This window comes from Amborella trichopoda, chromosome 8 (assembly GCF_054954075.1).
Source record: "Amborella trichopoda isolate Santa Cruz 75 chromosome 8, AtrichopodaSantaCruz75HAP2 v2.0, whole genome shotgun sequence".
Classification (NCBI taxonomy): Eukaryota; Viridiplantae; Streptophyta; class Magnoliopsida; order Amborellales; family Amborellaceae; genus Amborella; species Amborella trichopoda.
The window spans coordinates 29,988,441-30,008,873 of NC_142343.1; the positions used below are offsets into that span (position 1 = coordinate 29,988,441).

General features: G+C 37.1%; 1 protein-coding gene across 17 annotated transcripts in view; it reads left to right on the forward strand.

Moving 5' to 3' along the window:
• The window catches only part of RAD51B (DNA repair (Rad51) family protein), a 69,292-nt gene that overhangs the window by 17,497 nt on the left and 31,362 nt on the right, over nt 1-20,433 (forward strand). For 6 of the 17 annotated variants that reach the window (XM_088873916.1, XM_088873918.1, XM_020674288.2 and 3 more), the window contains exons 4-11: nt 933-1,036; nt 1,145-1,208; nt 1,310-1,365; nt 13,202-13,282; nt 16,814-16,879; nt 16,993-17,084; nt 17,354-17,473; nt 17,752-17,895. In XM_088873916.1, the coding sequence (XP_088730042.1) occupies nt 933-1,036; nt 1,145-1,208; nt 1,310-1,365; nt 13,202-13,282; nt 16,814-16,879; nt 16,993-17,084; nt 17,354-17,473; nt 17,752-17,895 (727 nt within the window). Of the gene's footprint in view, nt 1-932; nt 1,037-1,144; nt 1,209-1,309; nt 1,366-13,201; nt 13,318-16,813; nt 16,880-16,992; nt 17,085-17,353; nt 17,474-17,751; nt 18,177-18,236; nt 18,392-20,262; nt 20,314-20,433 lie in introns of those variants that run through there. The other 11 variants (XM_088873921.1, XM_088873919.1, XM_088873920.1 and 8 more) reach the window with 7 other exon arrangements.

The following is a 20,433-nucleotide window of genomic DNA, read 5'->3' on the forward strand; positions in this document are numbered from 1 at the left end:
GAATTTGAAATTTGGTACGTGTCATATTCTCATTGGGGCGCAACTACAAAAAATATTAAATATTTTTTTTATAAAATAGACAAAAATACCCCTTGCAACTTTCAGGGGTATTTTGAGTTGAGAGGGGTATATTTGTCATTTTATTTTATTGAGAATATTTTATTTAGATTTTTTAGATGTGTGAGTTTAATAGAGGATTGGACGTCCAAAATTTGGTCTCGAAGTATTTTATAGAAAAAATATAAAAGTAAAATAATGTAGGGATGTGACATTGTGATTGGGGCCATCTTAGCCTTCCACTCAAAATGGACAGTTGGATAAGGGGAAGTATGCAAGTTTTATGTTGTAGGGGAAGCATAGAAAGCTTGCCTATTTATATAGGTTTATTGCTACCCTAGCTGTAGTAAGTTTTATGTGTGCTCGTGCATGTGTGTGTGTGTGTGTAATTAGGTTTATAGCTACTAGCTGTAAGAAGTTCTTTTTCTTGTTATACAGACCTGCTTGAATTTCCAACATTCAAATTTCTGTGATTAGTGTGCTCCTTGGGTTTGAATTTGGCTAATATGCTCTGGCATGTACCAAGAGATCAAGCATGGGAGCCCTGATTTCTGTGTTCAAGGATATGAATTTTATTGACATAGGTTTCATACGTATAATCTGGTTATGAATATTCTGTTAGGAAACCTCCCTTTTTAGTTCATGGGGCCTCATCTTTTATAAATTTGAACCATATAGATGAGGTTTTGTACAACTGACAGTTGCAGAACTGAAACATTAAATGATATTCATTTGACATCTTGAACACTTGGAGTCCGCCTAGTTTGGTTTTTTTGTGCTTTCTTTTCTTAATTATTCAGTTACATTGTCAGCAGCAGAATTTGGATCAGCGGTATGAGTCGTTCCTTAATAACTTATGCTTGCATGTTCGACAGTTTTGCTTAAAGCTCTCATTGCTTGCTGCCTTACCGACAAGTTATGGAGGTTTAGATGGCTGTGCTATATACATTGATACTGAGTCAAAATTTAATTCAAGAAGGTAGAGTAATTGTGTAACATTCCTCCAATGTTATTTGAACTTGAACATGTATATTCTCTTGGTCCTCGCTTAACTGCCTTTTCTATCTATGACTATATCACTCTGAAGGCTTATTGAGATTGCAGAGAACAGTTTCCCAGAGATATTTCATCTGAAAGGAATGGCACAGAAGGTATGCAAAACTGTATTGATGCTATAGAAAAATCATCTTTTTTCTGCTCTAGTTGCAAGGAACCATTTAAGTTTCCCAACACTGATTTCAAATGTTTGCAGCTTGCTGGTAGGATTGTTGTTTTGAGACCAACATCACTTACAGAATTCACAGAAAGGTCTGAAAATAATAAATTGTTACTAATAAATTGTCACTTACAGAATTCACTTACAGCTTGCTGGTAGGATTGTTGTCTTGGACCTCTGCTGCTTATTTTTGCGCAATTCTTGCTTGCCTCGATGTATGCGTTTGTAGACACTCTGGCATGTTGATTGCAATTGACAACATATGGGTCTTGCATGTGCATTCACATATGTATGCATGTGTGTGCTGATGTACTAATAAACTGGAAGATAAATAATTTTTAAACTAGAAGATAAATAATTTTACATTCCTTTGGACATTATGATCCTCTTCAAAGTATGAGTTAGAACAGGTCTCCTGCTTTGTGGTCTGTATGGTTTTACAATTTTAGTTTCTGGACTCGAAATCTTATTTTGTTAGCTACTGGTATTTGGTGGCACCGGTCATGTTGTTTGATGCTTACCATTTCAGCTAAGATATCCATGTAAATCATCATGAGGATATCTTTTATAAAAATTAGCTTTTTTATGCTTCACTTATTTCTTTCAAATAAAATATGCAAACCTTCTGAAGAAGCAATCAGTTAATGAAATATATTAATCTGGATCGTGGCTCCTTATGTTGATAATAAATCAAGTAGAATCAAGTGAACTCTTGCCGATCTAGAGTTCTACCACGTAGAAAATGATATGATGAACCTCAGATAAATGAGAACCACATGGAGTCAAAACATACCTGTCACCACATGAACAACATGGGGATTGTCTATTGTCATCGGAGCCAAATGTGCAAGAGACTTAACTAGTCATCTATAAAAAAAGGCCCAAGGAATTTTAGCTACTGGCGTTTGGTGGCTCTGTAATTTAACTTTTCAGCTAAGTTATCCATGGGGTAGATTACAATTGTCCTTTCCTCGTCTTACTTTTAAATATATGAGAAAAACATCATGAGGATATCTTCTTGAAAAACTATCTTTTTTCATGCTTCACTATTCTTTTGAATAAAATAGTCAAACCTTCTGAAGAAGCAATCAGTTAATGAAATATATTACTGTTGATTGCTTCTGAAGAAGCAATCAGTTAATGAAATATATTACTGTTGATCATGGCTCCTTATGTTGGCAATAAATCAAGTAAAATTGAATGAACTCTCGGGAAGCAAACTTCCCCAATCAGGAGTTCTACCATGTAGAGAAATATATGATGAGCCCTAGATAAATGAGGACTACATGGAGTCAAGGATTCAAGGTATAATGGTTCTAGGATTCATCCCTTCATCATGATAGCTGATCTAGGGATTGGATGGCTCAAATTAAATCTCTCTTCACCACACAGATTACCTGGATTCCTTGGTCAAAGCTGAATCCTAATTAGAGGAGACAACCTTGGACCCCAGAAAACTCTATATAAGGGGATCCATCATTCTCAACACCTCAGTTGGTCCTCTCTCATCTTTTCTCTCTCTCTCTCTCTCTCTCTCTCTCTCTCTCTCTCTCCATGCCCTAGAGCCTCTCTCTCTCTCTCATCTTATCTCTTGTCTCTCTAGGGGGTTGCACGCATCACCCATTGGACACCACCTAGGTTGGCAGACACCTGGGTTGGCACGCACCCACCCCCAGCCCAGTTAGAGAAACGGGTAAGAAACCATAGTTCTCTCATATGTGCTTTCAGCTCGAGTATGAATTTGGGTTTGTAAGCTTCCCATTTAGAGGACTCAGCAAGGACCATTGGATCAGGCACTGCAAGTTGTTATTTGTAACTCATTCTTTCTTTATGAGTAAAGTTCATTTTAAGGCAGTACGAGTGTGATCCTTAGATTGTAGCAGGTTTTATTTTTTGTTTCCATTGTAATAGGCAGTAGAATTTGAAAAAAGGAGAATTTATTTTTAATTTATACACCATGTAATTCTACTTAGCCCACCTTTCACATTAAGGGATATATTCTCAGAGAAAGGAAATCTGTGGAAAGTTACACTTCGCCAGCATATGGACGAAGACATCATTATCCCTTTGATGTTCGACATATCTCAATATTTGATAATATGGTAAAAACTCCAATTGACCTAGTCGCAGAAGTTCGTCTTTTATATTCAAGGGGGTATATGTGTCCACCCAAAACAAGCATTAGAGATAATGCGATCTTGCATTAGAGATCTTGTCCCCACATCTTCAACATATGTGAGTTGTTGAGATAAAGAACGGGCACATTCTCGTAGTGGGTAGATCTCTACTCATTCGATCTAGCCTCCTAAAGCAGTTTTGAGTATGACATAGTTTCCACCAGTATCCATCTCATAAACTTGTTGTTTACTTCTATCACATATAATGCTCTTCCATACAATTAACTTATGCTCAAACCTTCAAACTATCCATTCCTTTGTGCTTGCCAGAAATAGAAGGAATTTGTGGCCTCTAAAGGCCTGGTTGTATTACGCATGCAGCGAGCTCTGACCTTTTTTACTGGCTCGACAACTTCTTTAGAAGCCAAAAGCACTCTTGATGCTTGGATGAGCTCCAAATGTGGTAGAGTGGCGAAGAAAGTTCTTACATACACTTTTCTTTCTACCCATCAACTCCCAATCCAAGGGGAGTACCCTAATCACAACCTCATAAACCCAAAACATCGGTCACAAAACAACCAAGATCGCGTTTGCTTCTTTTCCTCCCTATTATATCCCTACCTCCTGACCAACTCAATCCCTCCAACTCTAAATCGCTCAAGCTAAGCAATCTTTGAGACTTGCTCAAATGAAGAATACATTGATCCTGACTTATAATCCTTCTGCTCAATGGAGTCCGAGGAGATTGAGAGGATCCATAGATCAGAAGGAGATATAGACAAGATAGTAAAAGTGATGGTTCTCACCTATGACGGATCAAAGCACATCAGCAACAAATTCAAGAGCACTGCAATCAGAGAAGCTATAGTGTATGGGAGATGATATAAAGAGCTCACAAACTCGCATGCTACATAGTTGTTACACAAGTTTTAATGGGTATGAGCCTATAATAGTGACGGGCCATACTACCATAACAGCCACTATATTAGGCCCATTATGCATAGGAGTTACATTTGTTACACAAGTTTTAAGGGGTATGAGCCTATAATAGTTGCTATGCTCCCCCTCAAGTTGGAGAATAGATATCATAGATAACCAGCTTGTCTGAAGTATCCTTTAGTTGAACTCGATTAGATGCCTTGGTAAATATGTGTGCCAATTGATTCTCAGAGTGAACATATAGAGTACATATTATTTTTGAAGCGACCTTTTCTCTGACAAAGTGGCAATTGACCATAATGTGCTTGGTTCTTTCATCCAGTGTTTCAAAAAGTGCTAGGCGGTCGAGGGGGTCCAGGCCACCCAGTTCCTAGGCAGGCACCCAGAACTTGGGCCGCTTAGTAAAATATTTTTTTTTTTTGGGTTTTCTCTCTCTAAAATAGCCTCTAATGGGTTGTAGATTTCAAATGAACCTAAAACCCACAATTTTTCCCCTTTAGTATTAAAAAAATAACCAAAAAATGCCCTCAAAGAGCTGTATTTCCGCCCTTAGGCCTAGGCGGGTTCAAGCGGGCGCCCAGGGATATCCCGCCTAATTTGGCCACCTAGGCTTGGGCGATGCGCTCAGGTCTTCTGGCTCGCCTAGGCGCAGAGCGGTCCGCTTTTTAAAATGCTGCTTTCATCAAATACTGGATTTTAGGCAATATCAATATCCGCTTGATTATCAGAATGTAGAGGAATAGGAGTTGATGCATTAACACCCATATCTTGTAGAAGAGAAAGGAGCCAAATTATTTCACATGTAGCATTTGCCATTGCTCGGCTTCTGTAGAAGATTGAGCTACAACACTTTGCTTCTTTCGCTTTTAGGTGACTAAATTACTACCCACTATCATAAAGTAACCACTGGTAGATCATCGATCAAGAGAACACTCGACCCAATCTACATCGTAGAAATCTTGTACATCAAGATACCCATGGCTAGTATAAAGTAACCCTCTCCTTGGAGCAAATTTTAAACATCGTAAAATGCGATAAACAACCTCCAAGTGATGGGAGCATGGTGTGTGCGTAAACTAGCTTACTACGCTTAGAACATATGCAATGCCTGATCACATGACAATCAAATAAATAAGTCTACCAGCTAATCTCTGATATACACCAGGGTTACTCAGAGGCTCTAACTGTTGATGATACAGTTTATGATTAACCTCTATAGGTGATGATACTGGTTTGGCTCCAAGCATTCTCATGTCATTTAGGAGATCAAAAGTATACATTCTTTGAGGCAAAAAAATTCCTTGTTTAGTTGTATCCACCTCTATTTTGAGGAAGTATTTCAATGGACCAAGATCGTTGCTGTAAAAAACACCCGCAATAACTGTTTCACTTTTTGAATTTTGTGATCATTATTCTTGTGATCACAATATCATCCACATATACTAGCGGTATTGTGGTAGAACAATATTATCTTTTAACAAATGCATAATGATAAAAAACACTCCTTTGAAATTCGAATTGACATATTGCTTCTAACCAAACCCAAGGTGATTGTTTCAATCCATATATAACTTTCCTCAATTTGCAGATCTTCCCTTTCTCCCCTTGAGGATAAAACCCAAGTGGTAATTCCATAGACACCTCCTCTTGCAAATTGCCATGTAGAAAAGCATTCTTCACGTCTAGTTGGTGGAGTGGCCATTTCCTATTTGTTGCAATCGATACTCAAACTCCAAACTGTTGGCAATATGGCCTTTCAAGGCCTTAATGCCAAGAGTCTTTTGCTTAGTGGGAGTGAGTGAGAGAGATAGAATCTGGATACTTTGTGAACTGGGGCCCAAATTCTCTTACCTTGAGTACACGAGGCACTGAGAGTTTATATTTTGAGAAATCAATTTCTGAAGGACGTGTGAGGGTCACCTCCTAGTCAGGAATTTTAATTAGAATGCCTCGTGATTAATTGTGATTAGCCAGGGCTTGGAGAATCTAATCAAGTAGTATGGAGCTCGAGTATTTGTTGAGAGTTGGCCCTGTATAGGATGGTCAAGACTCATGGCACATGAGTCCGTAACTTGACACGAGACCATTCCATGGCATGTGTGCTTTCATTCGCAAGGGAAGGCATTCTTCTTAAGTTTTATCCGACTTAGAAGAGTCAGTACACATGTGCTTTGAGAGGACCCCTGTATTTAAGTAGGAATATGTCCCGCAAGGGTGCGCCTGTAATCCATTGAGAACCCAATGATAGGAAGCTTTGCCTCAATAACTTTGATGTATCAAATTATGTGTCCCTGCCATAGACTGTGGAGCATAGGTGCATTGGGTCAACTTGAGACACTACGGAATATTATTCGAGGCTAGACTAATGGAGTACTGCGATACCTAGAATTAAAGCCTCGAGATCTCACATGCCTTTTGTCCGATTTTATTGTAATGAGAAATGATGTAAAAATCTTTAAATATAATTTAAATATTTATTGGAATTTTTGAAGAATTTTTTGGATTTTTTAAATCACAAAAAATGTGCTTTTCAAAATTGATCGGGCTTATTTCCATGTGAGGACATCCAAGTGGATCCCATGTGGCACTTGAGTGGCCATAGGGTGGCCATGTGGCACCATTGACCCCTCACGTTGGGCCCCCCTTGTTTGGGCGCAGACTCCCATTCATGGGAGACCCTATGACACTTGTGCACTTATATATATATTATTTATGGTTATGACTCAACGTTGGATTTTAATCACATGCTTAAATGTTACACATGTGACATGCTAGGCTTGTGTAGAGCCAAAGCTATTTTAAAATAAAATAATGTTTTAAAATATTATTATCCACATGGGACATATGTCATGTCAACATTTCATGTGGATGTGCCCCATTGGTGTGACCCATGTGAAGAGTGTGAGGTGCATGTGAAGGGTGTGGGTTGAGCTAATTCTATTGATGGTGTCGTAAGCCCTTTTTGCCTTTCCCATGTGATTGACACCCTTGACCATTCTCTATACGTATAGATTTATTAAAATTTAAATGTCTTTATGTAAAGCCCTTTTGGATATGATTGGAATTAATATATAGGGACAAGGACAAAAGGGTAATGTGGCTTTGATTTAGGGTTTATGAGGTGATAAGGTGCTTAAATCTCATCCCTTTATCCTAGTGGTTGGATGGGGATGAGTGGCTAGGATAATTAGCCTCTCATGTGCCATTGATGAGGTGATTAAGGGTTATGATCAATTCATAACTTATACACTTCATATAAGTACATTTAAAGCCCAAATTCAAACCTTAAGAAAACACTTTTCATGAATCAAAGAGAGAGAAAAGAGATCAAAACTTGAGCTCCACGTTCAGCTCCTTTTAGTTCATGTTCTTGATCACAAGATGATCTTTAATGGTGCTCCTTCCTTCCACAATATCATATCCATTATATGTCACCATCAAGGCATCATCTATTTTTGAGTTTCTCCTTCATTGCTTCGCTTCTTCATGATCTAAATTGTTGTAAATTCATGTTCACAGAAGTTTCTTCATTTTATCATTGGTTTTACATGATCTTTAAGCTAGAGTTATAAGTTGTGCTCCTTAACCTTGATCGTGAGTTCAATATCTTGATTGCTTTATGAATCATGTCTAGTTTCTCAAATCCTTTTCATCCAAATTTTCTTGAGTATATCCTTCATTAATCTTCAAGTTCAGAGAATTAATATCCGTTTTAAAAGTTCATTTGTTGAGTTAGAGTTCCTCTTTTTACATTGAGAAAAACATTGGTGGACCGGTGGACCATATGTAGTAGTTTGTTCATATTTGGCTCGTTTTGAGTCTGATCTCTCTCATTCCTTTTGCAAACTGATCTCCATCATTTGAGTCTCTCTCATTGGGCTTTATTAGTTGTTTAAAAGTGTTTCAAGCTTCTCATATGAATTGATCATCTTGTGATTACAAAACCACACTTGCACTCACATGTAGGACCATATTAAGTCCTTAAAAGGTCCGGTATTGACCCGGGCATAAGGGTTCAAATTCATTGGCTTCCCCACTTAATATTGGCACTCAAATCATTGTTACAAGTCTAGAAAAGGTATATAATTTTTGTTTCAAGTGTTTATATTATGTCATTTGGTTATGTAAGAGCATAAGCTCATTTCTTGTAAAAATGTATGCTCTGTGAGAGTTTTGATTTGTGGGCAAAGGGGACTGTTATAGACTCATTTGTAAGTGGTATTCATGTCTTAAGATGTTCTTACATCTGATTTGAGTGGCTGTAATTGTTTATTTGCTTGTTTAAGCGAGACCGCTTATTGAAAATTTTGAGTTGTATTGTCATTTTGGTTTTGCTCAAAGAACACCCTAGACTCTATGTCACATCACGAATAAGGTAAATTTGACATTCACTATCATTTTTTGGGTTCATTCAAGGAGAGAATAATGCCTCTAGCTCTCAGCTCTCCTCGCAAACTGGTGTGAGCAAATTCTTTGGCCAGCCATTCACACCACATGGGATCATCGCTATGGCTCTAACCTGACTCGCACATGATCGATCTAAATTTAGATGGTGGTTCCTTCGGCATCCCAGGTTCAAGAGGTAAAGGTGGGATTTTTAGGAACCACTTGAGTGAAATAATCTCTACTTACTCAGGCTTGGCTGGAGTTGTGGTTCAACTTATGCCGAAGCCCTTTCCTTGTTAACTGGGCTTGAGGTGTTCAATAAAAGTCGGATTCAAACATTCTTTGTTGAAGGAAGCTCCAAATTTGTCATAAACTGGGTCAATAAGACTACCCCCTCCTTCTGGAGATTGGGCTACATTTTTGAGATAAACGACTCCATTCATGTCACCTTCAAGCATGAGTGGGGAGACTCTTACTTCCAAGCCTACGCCTTCACCAAAAGGAGGGGTCAACCAAACCGATCTGTTCATCCATAGAATGGCCCCCCCTTTGGAACAATTTTGCATAAACTATCTCACTTATACCGTGATCTTTCTAACAGTTTTGTACATTTTGACAACTCCAAAGTTGTTATTTTACTATATACGAATGCAACAGTTAATCTATAAAAAAAGAGAAGAAAAAAAAAAAAAAAACTCAGTCCCACCTCTCTTTCCACTATCACTACCACCACCTCTTTCCTTTCTTTTCCACTGGATAATATCGCTTTTACGCAGTGGGCCAAGCCATTTTGGCTATTTATACTTCTTCGCAATCAAATTCATCCCCTTTTTAATTGTTTGAGAGTTGGGACCCTTATTGGTTCCTAATGAGATCATTCCCTCTATGCTCCTTCGCACTTTCAGCTGCTATGTATGGTATTTAGCATTGCGCATTGGTAGACTCTTTTTTTCAAGGTGCAGTGTTACCTTGCGATCATGCATGGTGTTGCTTTAGCCAGATTATCCTTGGCCCTTTCAGTAAATGTAGAGTTCAAAACTCAAAAGTGCATTAAGGTTTTGCAATAATGTCACAAACCGCATTTTGGCCCTTTCATTTCTCTCGATTATTGGACATAAGGATCTTGTTTTGACTGATGCTCAAAACAGGTAAATAAGAAGAAAATGGAGAGGGAAACTGGAGATGGGCGTAGAAAGATGGGAGAGATCATTGGGAGATATAAAATGAAAGTGATCAACTGTTGGTCCTAAAATTTTTAGGGAGGAGAGGTTCTTTTTTTGTTGCTGATTTGGTTTCTTTGGGGAGAAATTGTGGCGGGGGACGTAGAGTAGTGCCTTTTAAAGAGAGAATGGCTAACCTAGATTGGGATTTGTGACAATTTGATTTATAGAAGAGAGGATCTTTGGCTGTCTTGCTTTTGCTCCGTGGCTTGTAGATTTTACACTGTAGCTATGAAACCATGAAAGCTTTTTGTCGAAAGAATGCTAATTGTTTTTTTAATCAGTGTTAAAAAATTCAGTGCCTGGCCGCCTAGGCAGCCAAAGGCCTTTCCCGCCTGCATAAGGGCCTAGGGGTGATGCCTAGGCATTTTGTGCCTGAGTGCCCTCTTAAGCGGCGCCCAGTGCCCTTCGATGAGATGGCAGAAATATACCCTCTGCCTAGGGCAAAACATGTCATTTTCCCACCTCAAAGTGGGGGGAACTGGTGTAGGGGGGCATTGTAACCCCCCAAAAACTACTTTGCTTGCATATGAGAGAGAAAAACTCCCCCAAAACAAGATATTTTGAAGATTGAAATTTTTCTAGAAGTTTTTTGATTTCTTACGAAATCAAAAAGTAATCAACCGATACTTTTTGTGGGTCAATTTGATTGTGAGAGAAGACTTTTGACTCTCAACGATCATCGATTCGAAGATCTAGAGCATTAAAAGATTCGTATATATATATATGTATATATATGAGCAATGATCCAATGCAACGGTTGTATCATAGTATAATGCAACGACACTTCTAGAAAACCATGTTTGTTGTATTTGTATGACCTCAAATTTTGCACACACACTCTCTTCATCTCAATAATCAACCCCCCCCCAAAAAAAGATTCAATTTGAACCCTAGATATGGTCAAAATGAGTCCCCTCCAAAAACGAATCTAGACCATTCATTTTATGAATTTCAAGATCTTAGCCTTTATAAACTCAAAATCATTTTTTTCCTTTTTAAAAATTTTCATCTAATGATAATAAAGCCATCCAAAAAAAATTGGAAATGAAAAAAATCCTTCTAAGGCCTAGATCTAAGCATCTCACCAAAATGAACGACCTATGTTAATTGGGCTAAAAAATACTTTCTAGGTTGTGTTTTCAATTTTTTCTTTTTTTATGATTGTTCATTAGAATGAAAAGAGTGTATATTTCAAATTTTGGATCAAACAAATGGCCATAAGATGGTTTTTAAAGGTTGTTGCATCATATTATTGTACAACGATTGCATGAAATCATTGCCCATATATATATATATATATATATATATATATATATATATATATATATATATATATATATATATATATATATTGTTTCGTATACTTCATTTTTTTGGTGTGTGGTGTAGACCTACTACCGGTTAGGAGGTACAATTTGGTTCAAGGGGAAGACCCAAAAGGATATAAATGGAAGTAGTGAGAAAATGCATGGTGATTTTTAGCCTTACTGAGGGTATGATCCTTGATAGAGAACAATGGAGGAATAAGACTCATGTAGCCAACCCCAAATCATTGTGATAAGGCTTAGATGATGATGATGATATTTTTTTTTTTTTTTTGTGGCTTATATGATATTCATGAATGTTTGTCTTAGTATTGTTTTTTTTTTTATTCTTCTTTTGTTTTTTTATTCTTGTCAATTATTTCAAGTTTAGAATTGTTTTTGCAGCCCCTATTCTTGATTGAAAAAATACCAATAATGTCTTTCTTTTATTGTTTGGATTTTGTTCTTGTATTTTATTTTGAGTTTATGTTTGGATTTCTGCCCCATATTCCATAATGGGTTTTTGTTTGTGTTTAATGGCATCTTACAAAGATTGGGTTACCCAACCTTAGTAAAATCTCTTAAACTTAATTGAAATGGTTTATCTCTATTTGATTTTCTTGATTGGTTTTTTGTTCTTGTATCTTTCTTTCTTCTTTTTTCTTAAAGTTAATGTGGCTCTGATGATGATGGCATGGCATTGCCATCATTAGATGGTGGCTTTGGTGGTGGACATCGAGACACTGTTGGTAGTGATGATGAAACTCAATCACCAATCTGAGTTCATCATGATCACATCTGATGTAATGTTGGGAGTATGGAGCTGGACTTTTTCTCATTTTTCTTTGTTTCACTGGGCTAGAATGAACTGATATTGTGGAATGTTGATTTTGGGAAATGGGTAGTGCCTATTGGGCATCTTTTTCTTGTTTTTTTTTGCCTCTATTTGACTTTTAGACTAATTCAATGGCAAGTTCACATTTGATAGATTTATGAAATTTGGTATGTCAGGGACTAGATAATGTGTTTTGGTAGTATTTCCAAGAACTATAGTTCTATGATCATTTTGGGGTAACCAAACCCCTCTAAGCAGCTTCCTTGGGGCCTAGACCCCTAAGTTTCCTAGACGGGCTGTCTAGTGAACTAGGCGCCTGCCTAGGCGTCCAAATCTGTACTTTCCAAAGTTTTTTCGATCTATCATGTTAGGTGCGTTAGATAAAGACACGATTTCTCCTAGAGAATATAACAAACAATGTAGTGAAAATATATGGCAGCTGTCGCGAAAAACACGTCTCAGACTACTTGGTATTGAGTTACAAATTCATCATTTGCATTTGCTTTTCATGACTTTCTTATCCATAGCCTGCTATTAATACTCTCCATCGTCCTTCATAAATGCTTACATTAATCAGTCTCTTGCGGGTTTCTATTTAATAATTGTGAGAAGAAGCTTTGAGCAATAATTTGTGATTAAACAGAAGGATTAGCTCCCTTAAGCAAATTAGAAATTATTTGAAATTTGATGTCCCACTGGATCATTTAGTGGGATAATAAGTTGTCATTATGAGGGAACTTTCTGCCATTGGAAACTGGAAACTTGAAATTCTTTATCTGATTCTTGAAACCATACGCTGTGCACTGCACCACAAAGTTATGATGATAGAAATGTATATTGCTTTCTGCTAACTTGTATGGGCTAGTTCCCCTACCCTTAGCGACATAAAATTTGGTGTAAGTGGATATTGAAAATTTCTACCTATGCTTCGTGAAATGTACACTGTCCCTATAGAAAAACAAATTTGCCGTTTATAGCTCTCCCTGTGGTGTTCATCTTTAATCTCAAACATCTGGTTTATGATTTTCTGCACCTTGCTTAATGTTGTTTATCTTGGCTCTTTTCCTTTTCTTTTTTTTTTGTTTTGAAAGTGTTGTTTATCTTGGCTCTGTTCTTCTCAACAGCTTGCAGCAAATAAAGTTGTCACTTCTCCAACATCGTGTAAAGTTGCTTCTTATAGATAGCATGGCTGCTCTTCTTTCGAAGTATGTGCTTTTTCTGTCCTTGGTTCCATAACGTGGTAATGAACAATTTTTCTCTCCAATGGTCAAATTATGATGACTTTTTGCATGGTTTTTTGAGATGGAGGGGAACTAGATACTCCTTACTGCATGGAAAAAACATTATTGTACAGATAAAAATTGCTTCTTGATATTGATGATTCTTGAAAGCAACATTTCAGCTCTATGTTTTAAGATACCCCGCTATTGCCGTAACGTGATTAATGCCAATCCATTGTTGATAATGATATCAAGATGCCAGATATTTACTAGAAACTTCTAAATTGTGTTCAATTGTTTCTGCTTCCTGTGCACTGTTTACTATTTTGTTGAGAATAGTTGCTTGGGAACTCGCACAAGCGATGTGCCATTATTTTTGTTCCACCACGCTCTTCATGAACTTCTAAAAATTCTGACATACAACATGAGGAAATTACCTTTAAGCATATGCACAATTGTCAAGGTGCCTTACATATATAATGTAATCCTCTCTGCGATTTGGGTTTGGGAAGGGTAGCGTGATGTACCATCTTCAGTAGCGGTCCCTAGACCTCTATGAGTCTAAAAGACTATAAAAGAAATTACCAAGGTAATGAAAATGACAACCTGTTTCATAACAACTAAGCAGTGGAGATGATTCATCATCATTGTCAAAGCCTTTTCCCAACTAATTGGGGTCGAGGCTACACGAATCTTGGTTCGTCATTTTGTTCTATTAAGGGCCATACCCTCAATGAGGCCATAAGTCCCCATATATTTTCTCACTACTTCCAACCATGTCCTAATAGGTCTACCTCTTGCTCTTTTTGAGCCTTCCACTTGAACAAACTTGCACTTCTTAATAGGAATTGTATTGGGTCTATGTCACACTTGGCCAACCCACTTAAGTCTATTCTCTCTCATCTTATCGCCTATTGGTGCCACACCTAAATTTTCCTGAATGTATTCATTTTGAATTCTATCCCTTCTTATCTTATCACTCATCTATCTCAACATCTTCATTCCCACTACACTATTCTATGGTGTATTGTTTTTTGACCGCTCAACATTCCGCCCCATAGAGCAAAGCTGGTCTCTCAGTAGTCCTATAGAACTTGCCCTTTAACTTCATTGGAATGCGGCTCTCACATAAAATTTTGGTTGCACATCTCCACTTCACCCACTCAGCTCTAATGTACGACATCTTCCTCAATCTCTCCATTTTTCTGGATTATCGATAACCCATTTTTTAGTTGTGGAGTTTATTTTCAACCCGCCTCACCACCAACTTGTGGTTGCAAAGCATATTTCATAGTGTAGCTCATATTACATATTTTCCATAATTTCTAAGGGGAAAGCTTTCTATACTTCCCCTACTATATACTTTCCAGCCATTTGATTTGAATGGACGACTGAGATGGACACAATCACAATGTCACACCTCTACACTATTTTATTTTAAGGGATGTAGCAGTGTTGGAACATGTAGTGGTGGGGCTGGGTTCCTACGGGCATAGAGAGAGTGAGGGAGAGTGGTTAAGTGGACTCGTGGGTTTCGAGATGGTCCATATCGATGGATGCAAGAGAAAGACTATTGGTTAGGAGAGGGTGGGTTTTGTAAGCAGGAGCTGTGTGTGTGTGTGTGTGTGTTTGTGTGTGTGTGTGTGAGAGAGAGAGAGAGAGAGAGAGAGAGAGAGAGGAGTTTGAGAGAAGCTAAAGGAAGTGGGTTTTGCAACCTGTGGGAGTTAAGGGTACTCAGAAGCAAACCCACCATCCATGTTCATCCAAGAACAATGGATCATGGTCACAGCCCACTTTTATAGCCTCCCTGTTCTTTTATTGGGAACAGTTATCTAACTCCACTGCCATGGATAAGCAACAAGGATGGATGTTGGTGATGCATATCTGAATAATATATGAAATATAGGGAAAATTATAGAACCCCTTCCTCCAAATGAATTTTCTAGACATCCTACCCCACAATGCTTTTAGTATCACACCATAAACCCCAACTTTACTTTTTCTTGTATTTAACCCCCAGTCAAATAGTCAAAAAGTTCAGACTAAGATGCTCTTTCCCTCTCTCTTTACTAGCCCTCTCTCTCTCTACACGGGAAATATATGACATATTACTTTTTTTATTCCCTCTTTCTCTTTACCCACCCTCTCTCTCTCTCTCTCTACCCTCCTTCTACCTCTCTTTCTCGCTCCACCTACCCTCTCTCTCTACCTCACTTTCTCTGTCCACCATCCCTCTATCTTTCTCTCTGCCCGCCATCTCTCTCTTTCTCTCTCTCTACCTGCCCTATCTCTTTCTCTCTCTGCCCACCATATCTCTTTCTCTCTCCACCCGCTATATCTCTCTTTCTCTCTCTACCTGCCCTCTCTCTCCTCTCTCTCTACCCGCCTCTCTCTGTTTCTGTTAAGAGATATCGAGATTTTCTTTCTGACCTTTCTTATTTGCAGCTTCTTGATTTCAGCAACCTCGAATCTCTCTCTGATGAATAGGGTTTAAGCTTAACTAGTCTCAATCTCCATGAAAACCATATTTTGGGTGAAATTCCTTTTCGAATTGGGCACCTAACCAACCTCAAATACACTTATCAGAAAACAAGCTTTCGGGATTCATCCCTTACTCCATTGGAACGCTATCAAATCTTGCCTGGTGCCCAATTCTCTGGTTCCTTGCTTGAATCAATTGGAAAGATGGGTAATATTCAGAGACTGATTTTTTAAATTAACATGCTTTCTGGTGATATTCCAGAGAGTTTAGGCAATCTCAGCTCTCTCACTGATATATATTTCTCCAATAACCAATTAAAGAGTAAGATTCCGGCAAGTTTGGGCAACCTTCAAACCTTCAAGCTCTTGATCTCTCCAAAAACAGGCTCTCTGGTCGGTCCTCTGCCCCTGCGACTCTCAAAGCTTGGAGACTTGCAAATCCTAGATTGAGAGAGAGGGTAGAGAGAAAAAAGTGAGAGAAAGAAAGAAAGAAATAGAAAGGGCAGATAGAGAGAGAAAGAGAGGGAGGGTGGGTAAAGAGAGAAAGAGAGAATAAAGAGTAAGAGATCTCCCGTGTAGAGAGAAGGCAGGTAGAGAGTAAGAGAGAAAGAAATAGAAAGGGCAGATAGAGAGAGAAAGAGAGGGAGGGTGGGTAAAGAGAGAAAGAGAGAATAAAGAGTAAGAGATCTCCCGTGTAGAGAGAAGGCAGGTAGAGAGTAAGAGAGAAAGGGCATTTTAGTCTTAATTTTTTTGATTATTTGAGTGGAGGGTTAAATACAAGAAAAAACAATATTGGGGGGCAAGATATCTACAAAGTACATTTTGGGGGGGGTTTTTATAATTTTCCCTTAAATATATCTGTACCTGAAAAAAATGTGAGTACTCGATATTCTGATGTGATAGCCATGGCCGCTTCCACTTATAGATCCCTTACTTAGCAGATCCCTCTCTGATTATACTTTAGTTTCATAATTAAACAGGGATTATCAACACTATTTACTGTTCGATTGATTTATAACACTCTATATGCTGTAGTGAGTGTGAGTGGGATCAGAAAGCATCCAGACAGGACTCATTGGGCTGGCACATGTCATTCCTCAAGTAAGAATAAATTCTTGAAGGTTTAAAACTGCTTGAGTTCTACACTTACTACATTTTTCATCTTTAATAAGCTTGACACTTTTTGCGTTAATTAGCAAAAACTCTCCTCGCAGATCTCTTTCTGAATTCTCAAGAATACCTGTTGTCGTTACGAACCAAGTGCGGGCACAGAGCAGTGACTATGCCTCGAGCTATCCTTTTCAAGGTGTGATGCTAAGATTGAGAATGGCAAGATATGTTTGAGATCTCTCTCTCTCAACCCCCCTGACCCCGCTATGTGTGTGTTTTTGTTTGTGTATGTATGTGTGTATGTGCGTGCATGCACATGCGTGTGTATTTATTATCCATCTGTCTGTCTATGTGCATATATGTCTATCTATTCTCTCTCTATCTAGAAATATATCTTATGTGCATAAACATGTGCAATTATCAATACTGTGCATGTGCAAGGTTTATCTGTTTCTCAAATTGCAGTACATGTAAGGGATCAGTCAATCAGGAATTCGGAGAGATCTGAATCTCATTTGGTTGGTGCTTTGGGGTTCAACTGGGCTCATGCTGTAAACATCCGCCTTATTCTCGAAGCTCATTCAGGTTGGATTTCACGCTTCACGCTTGCGCAAAGCTTTGGATTTAGTTGATAAGAGTATGACACTGATCTAATTTGTGCTACTTTTACCTCATATATGGTAATTTGGTAAGAAAAGCTAGCAGTATTTTGATATATGGAGCTGTTCCAGTTTCTATTACTTGCTACCTTGACAACAAAATTTTTCACAAACGATATTTCTTGGTTTTGAATGTATTTTCAAAGCTCTGATATTATGTTTGGGTTTGAATGTATTTCAAAGCTCTGATATTAAATTTTTCAGGTAAGAGGTTTATTAAGGTGGCAAAATCGCCAATTTCTCCACCATTGGCATTCCCATATTTTGTGTCCTCATCAGGAATTACATTGGAAACTGACAATGGAATCGAAGTGGCTGGACCAGATATAAACACCATTCGCTGCCAAGGTATGGTGCTGAGGATTCCTTGATTGGGATTCCTTTTATTCCTCAATTTGCAGCGCTGCTTACCAGAATTATTGCATCCCCTCCGAAAGAACTTATGCTTTCTATTTGCGAATTGAAGTCTCCCTGTTCAAAAGTGCATCATCTTTGTTTTATGACATTTGTCTTTTTCCTTTTAGGGCAAATTACCTTTAAAGTTGAGTTTAGAGGACCATATATCATGTATGCTCTTAATATGTTTAGACTTATCTACTCTTACTCGAAAAAAATATGTTTAGACTTTAGACTTATCTTCCTACTATAAAGATTGAGAGATTAAATGGGGTTTTGAATATAATATACAGAAATGCATGGGGATTGAGAGATTTTAAGAGACAATGGTAGAGAGGATTGGACCCACATGACTACTCCATCAAAATGCATTTCTCCCTTGTTTTGGTTTTAAAAAGGTTTGATATAATAAAACTACAAAAATTTATAGCTCATAGGTGTTTGAAGATGGATTTGTTTTGTGAATTTTTGCTTTCTAAAACTCTGTAGTTGGTTTCCTTGCTTCCCTCTGCTCTTTTCATCTGCTTTTTTTATGGACTAAATACCAATCAGTGTTTTAAAAATCGGTGACCCGATATGGAATCGGGCGATTTGGATCGAATATCAATGGCACTGTTCTGAATCCGTTAAATAAAATGGGATTAATACGATTTGCTACATAAATTTTGTCAATAAAATGGGATGATTTGCTACATAAAATTTGTTAATAAAATATGATTCATACGATTTGCTACATAAAATTGGATTGATTATGTCATGACCCGGTGAGGTGCTATGCGGTCATGACCTGGCGAATCAATGCAGAGAACCGGAATCGTTGAACAATTCTGCTGTAAAAAATGTAGAGGCTCCGTTGAACAATTATGTTATAAATAATGTAGAGACGGGCCCACCCATCGATGTGGGATATATGCAACTTCCATTACCTCTATACTCTTGTTTGTGCATTGGTGATTTAGTCAACCGGGCAATACAGGCATGTAAGCGATTATAATGCTTCCTTATGTAAGTTTATAATCACAACTAAATCATAAATTACAAAAAGATGAAAAAAAGATGAAATAAAAAATTAATAGTTATTACATTGGTAGATTCTATACTGAGTTTAACATTGCTATTGAGAACTTTAATCTGACCTATTCCATATCAAAATCAAAAAAAGTATTTTTCAATTGTTTGTTTATGTTTTATTTTTTAAATTTTCACATTTTATTAAAGTAGGAATTCAAATATTGCTTACAAAATATACTAGCAATTTAAAGTATTTTTTTAAACTTATTGTCTGTTATAAAAAATATACAAGTAATTTAAAATAGAGTAATGATCCTGTGAGATCCTTCCACACCCATGTGTGTAGGATTCCAAATGATCACCATTAAATTTGGTACAAATTTTCATAAAAGTTATCACATGGGTGTGGGACTTGACTTTTTTTAGAGATTTGTGTCAAATTTAATGGATATCTTTTGGGATCTTACACACATGGGTGTGGGAGGGTTTCATAGGATCATTACTCTTCAAAAATATACATGCAAGGGCTATCTTGTATTTTGAATCACATTTAATATAATTAATAATTATATAATCAAATCTTATATCTTATTTATTAATATATTTATTTTATAAATTATATAATGTATTATTCTTTGTTATAGTTGTAAATTAGATAATATTATATTAAAAAAATCAATCCCTTCTCCTTCCTCTTATGGGAAGCTCCTCGCTCCTCCAATTTTTTCACTATTAAAATCTACGGCTTGAGAATTTTTCGGATCGATCTAGTATATATCAGATCCTGATCTGGATCCAGATCCTATAGGATCCAAAATATTCAGATCCAAATTTCGATTCAAAACTATATATAGGATGCAGATTTGGATCAATTCCAATTTTGTATATTGTAAAGTTAAAATATAATTATAAAACTTAAAATTATTATATATACATAAGTTATAACATATATGCATATATATAAAATAATATATATTATTTTAAAAATCGGGTCAGATCCAGATAGGATCCACCTATATCAAGATCCGACCCAAAGTACAATTCGGGTCTAGATTTTAGATCCAAATTCAAATCTTGGATCCATACTCAGATTGAAATAAAATCCAATTTCAAGTTTTGAATCCGAACTGGGTAAATTCTAAGCGCTATTAAAACCATCTCCCTATCTCTTATTGCGTCAACTTGCTCTCAGCCCTATTAAAACCATCACCCTATCTCTTATTGTCTCAACTTACACTCATCTTTGAACTACATGCCTTTTGCCTCAACCATCTCTCAAGAAACAGTGTGCCATTTTGTTGGGTGCAGTTTGCATACGGATGCATCTAGAGGGAAGGCGCACTCTCAAATTTTATCATGGTATATAGTTTTAATGTAAAATGTTTTTAAAATTATCTCAAAATTTATTTTTTTATCTAATTATAAAATTTTAAATTTAAAAAATGGTTAAAATCAAGTAGATCTATAAACATATGAAAA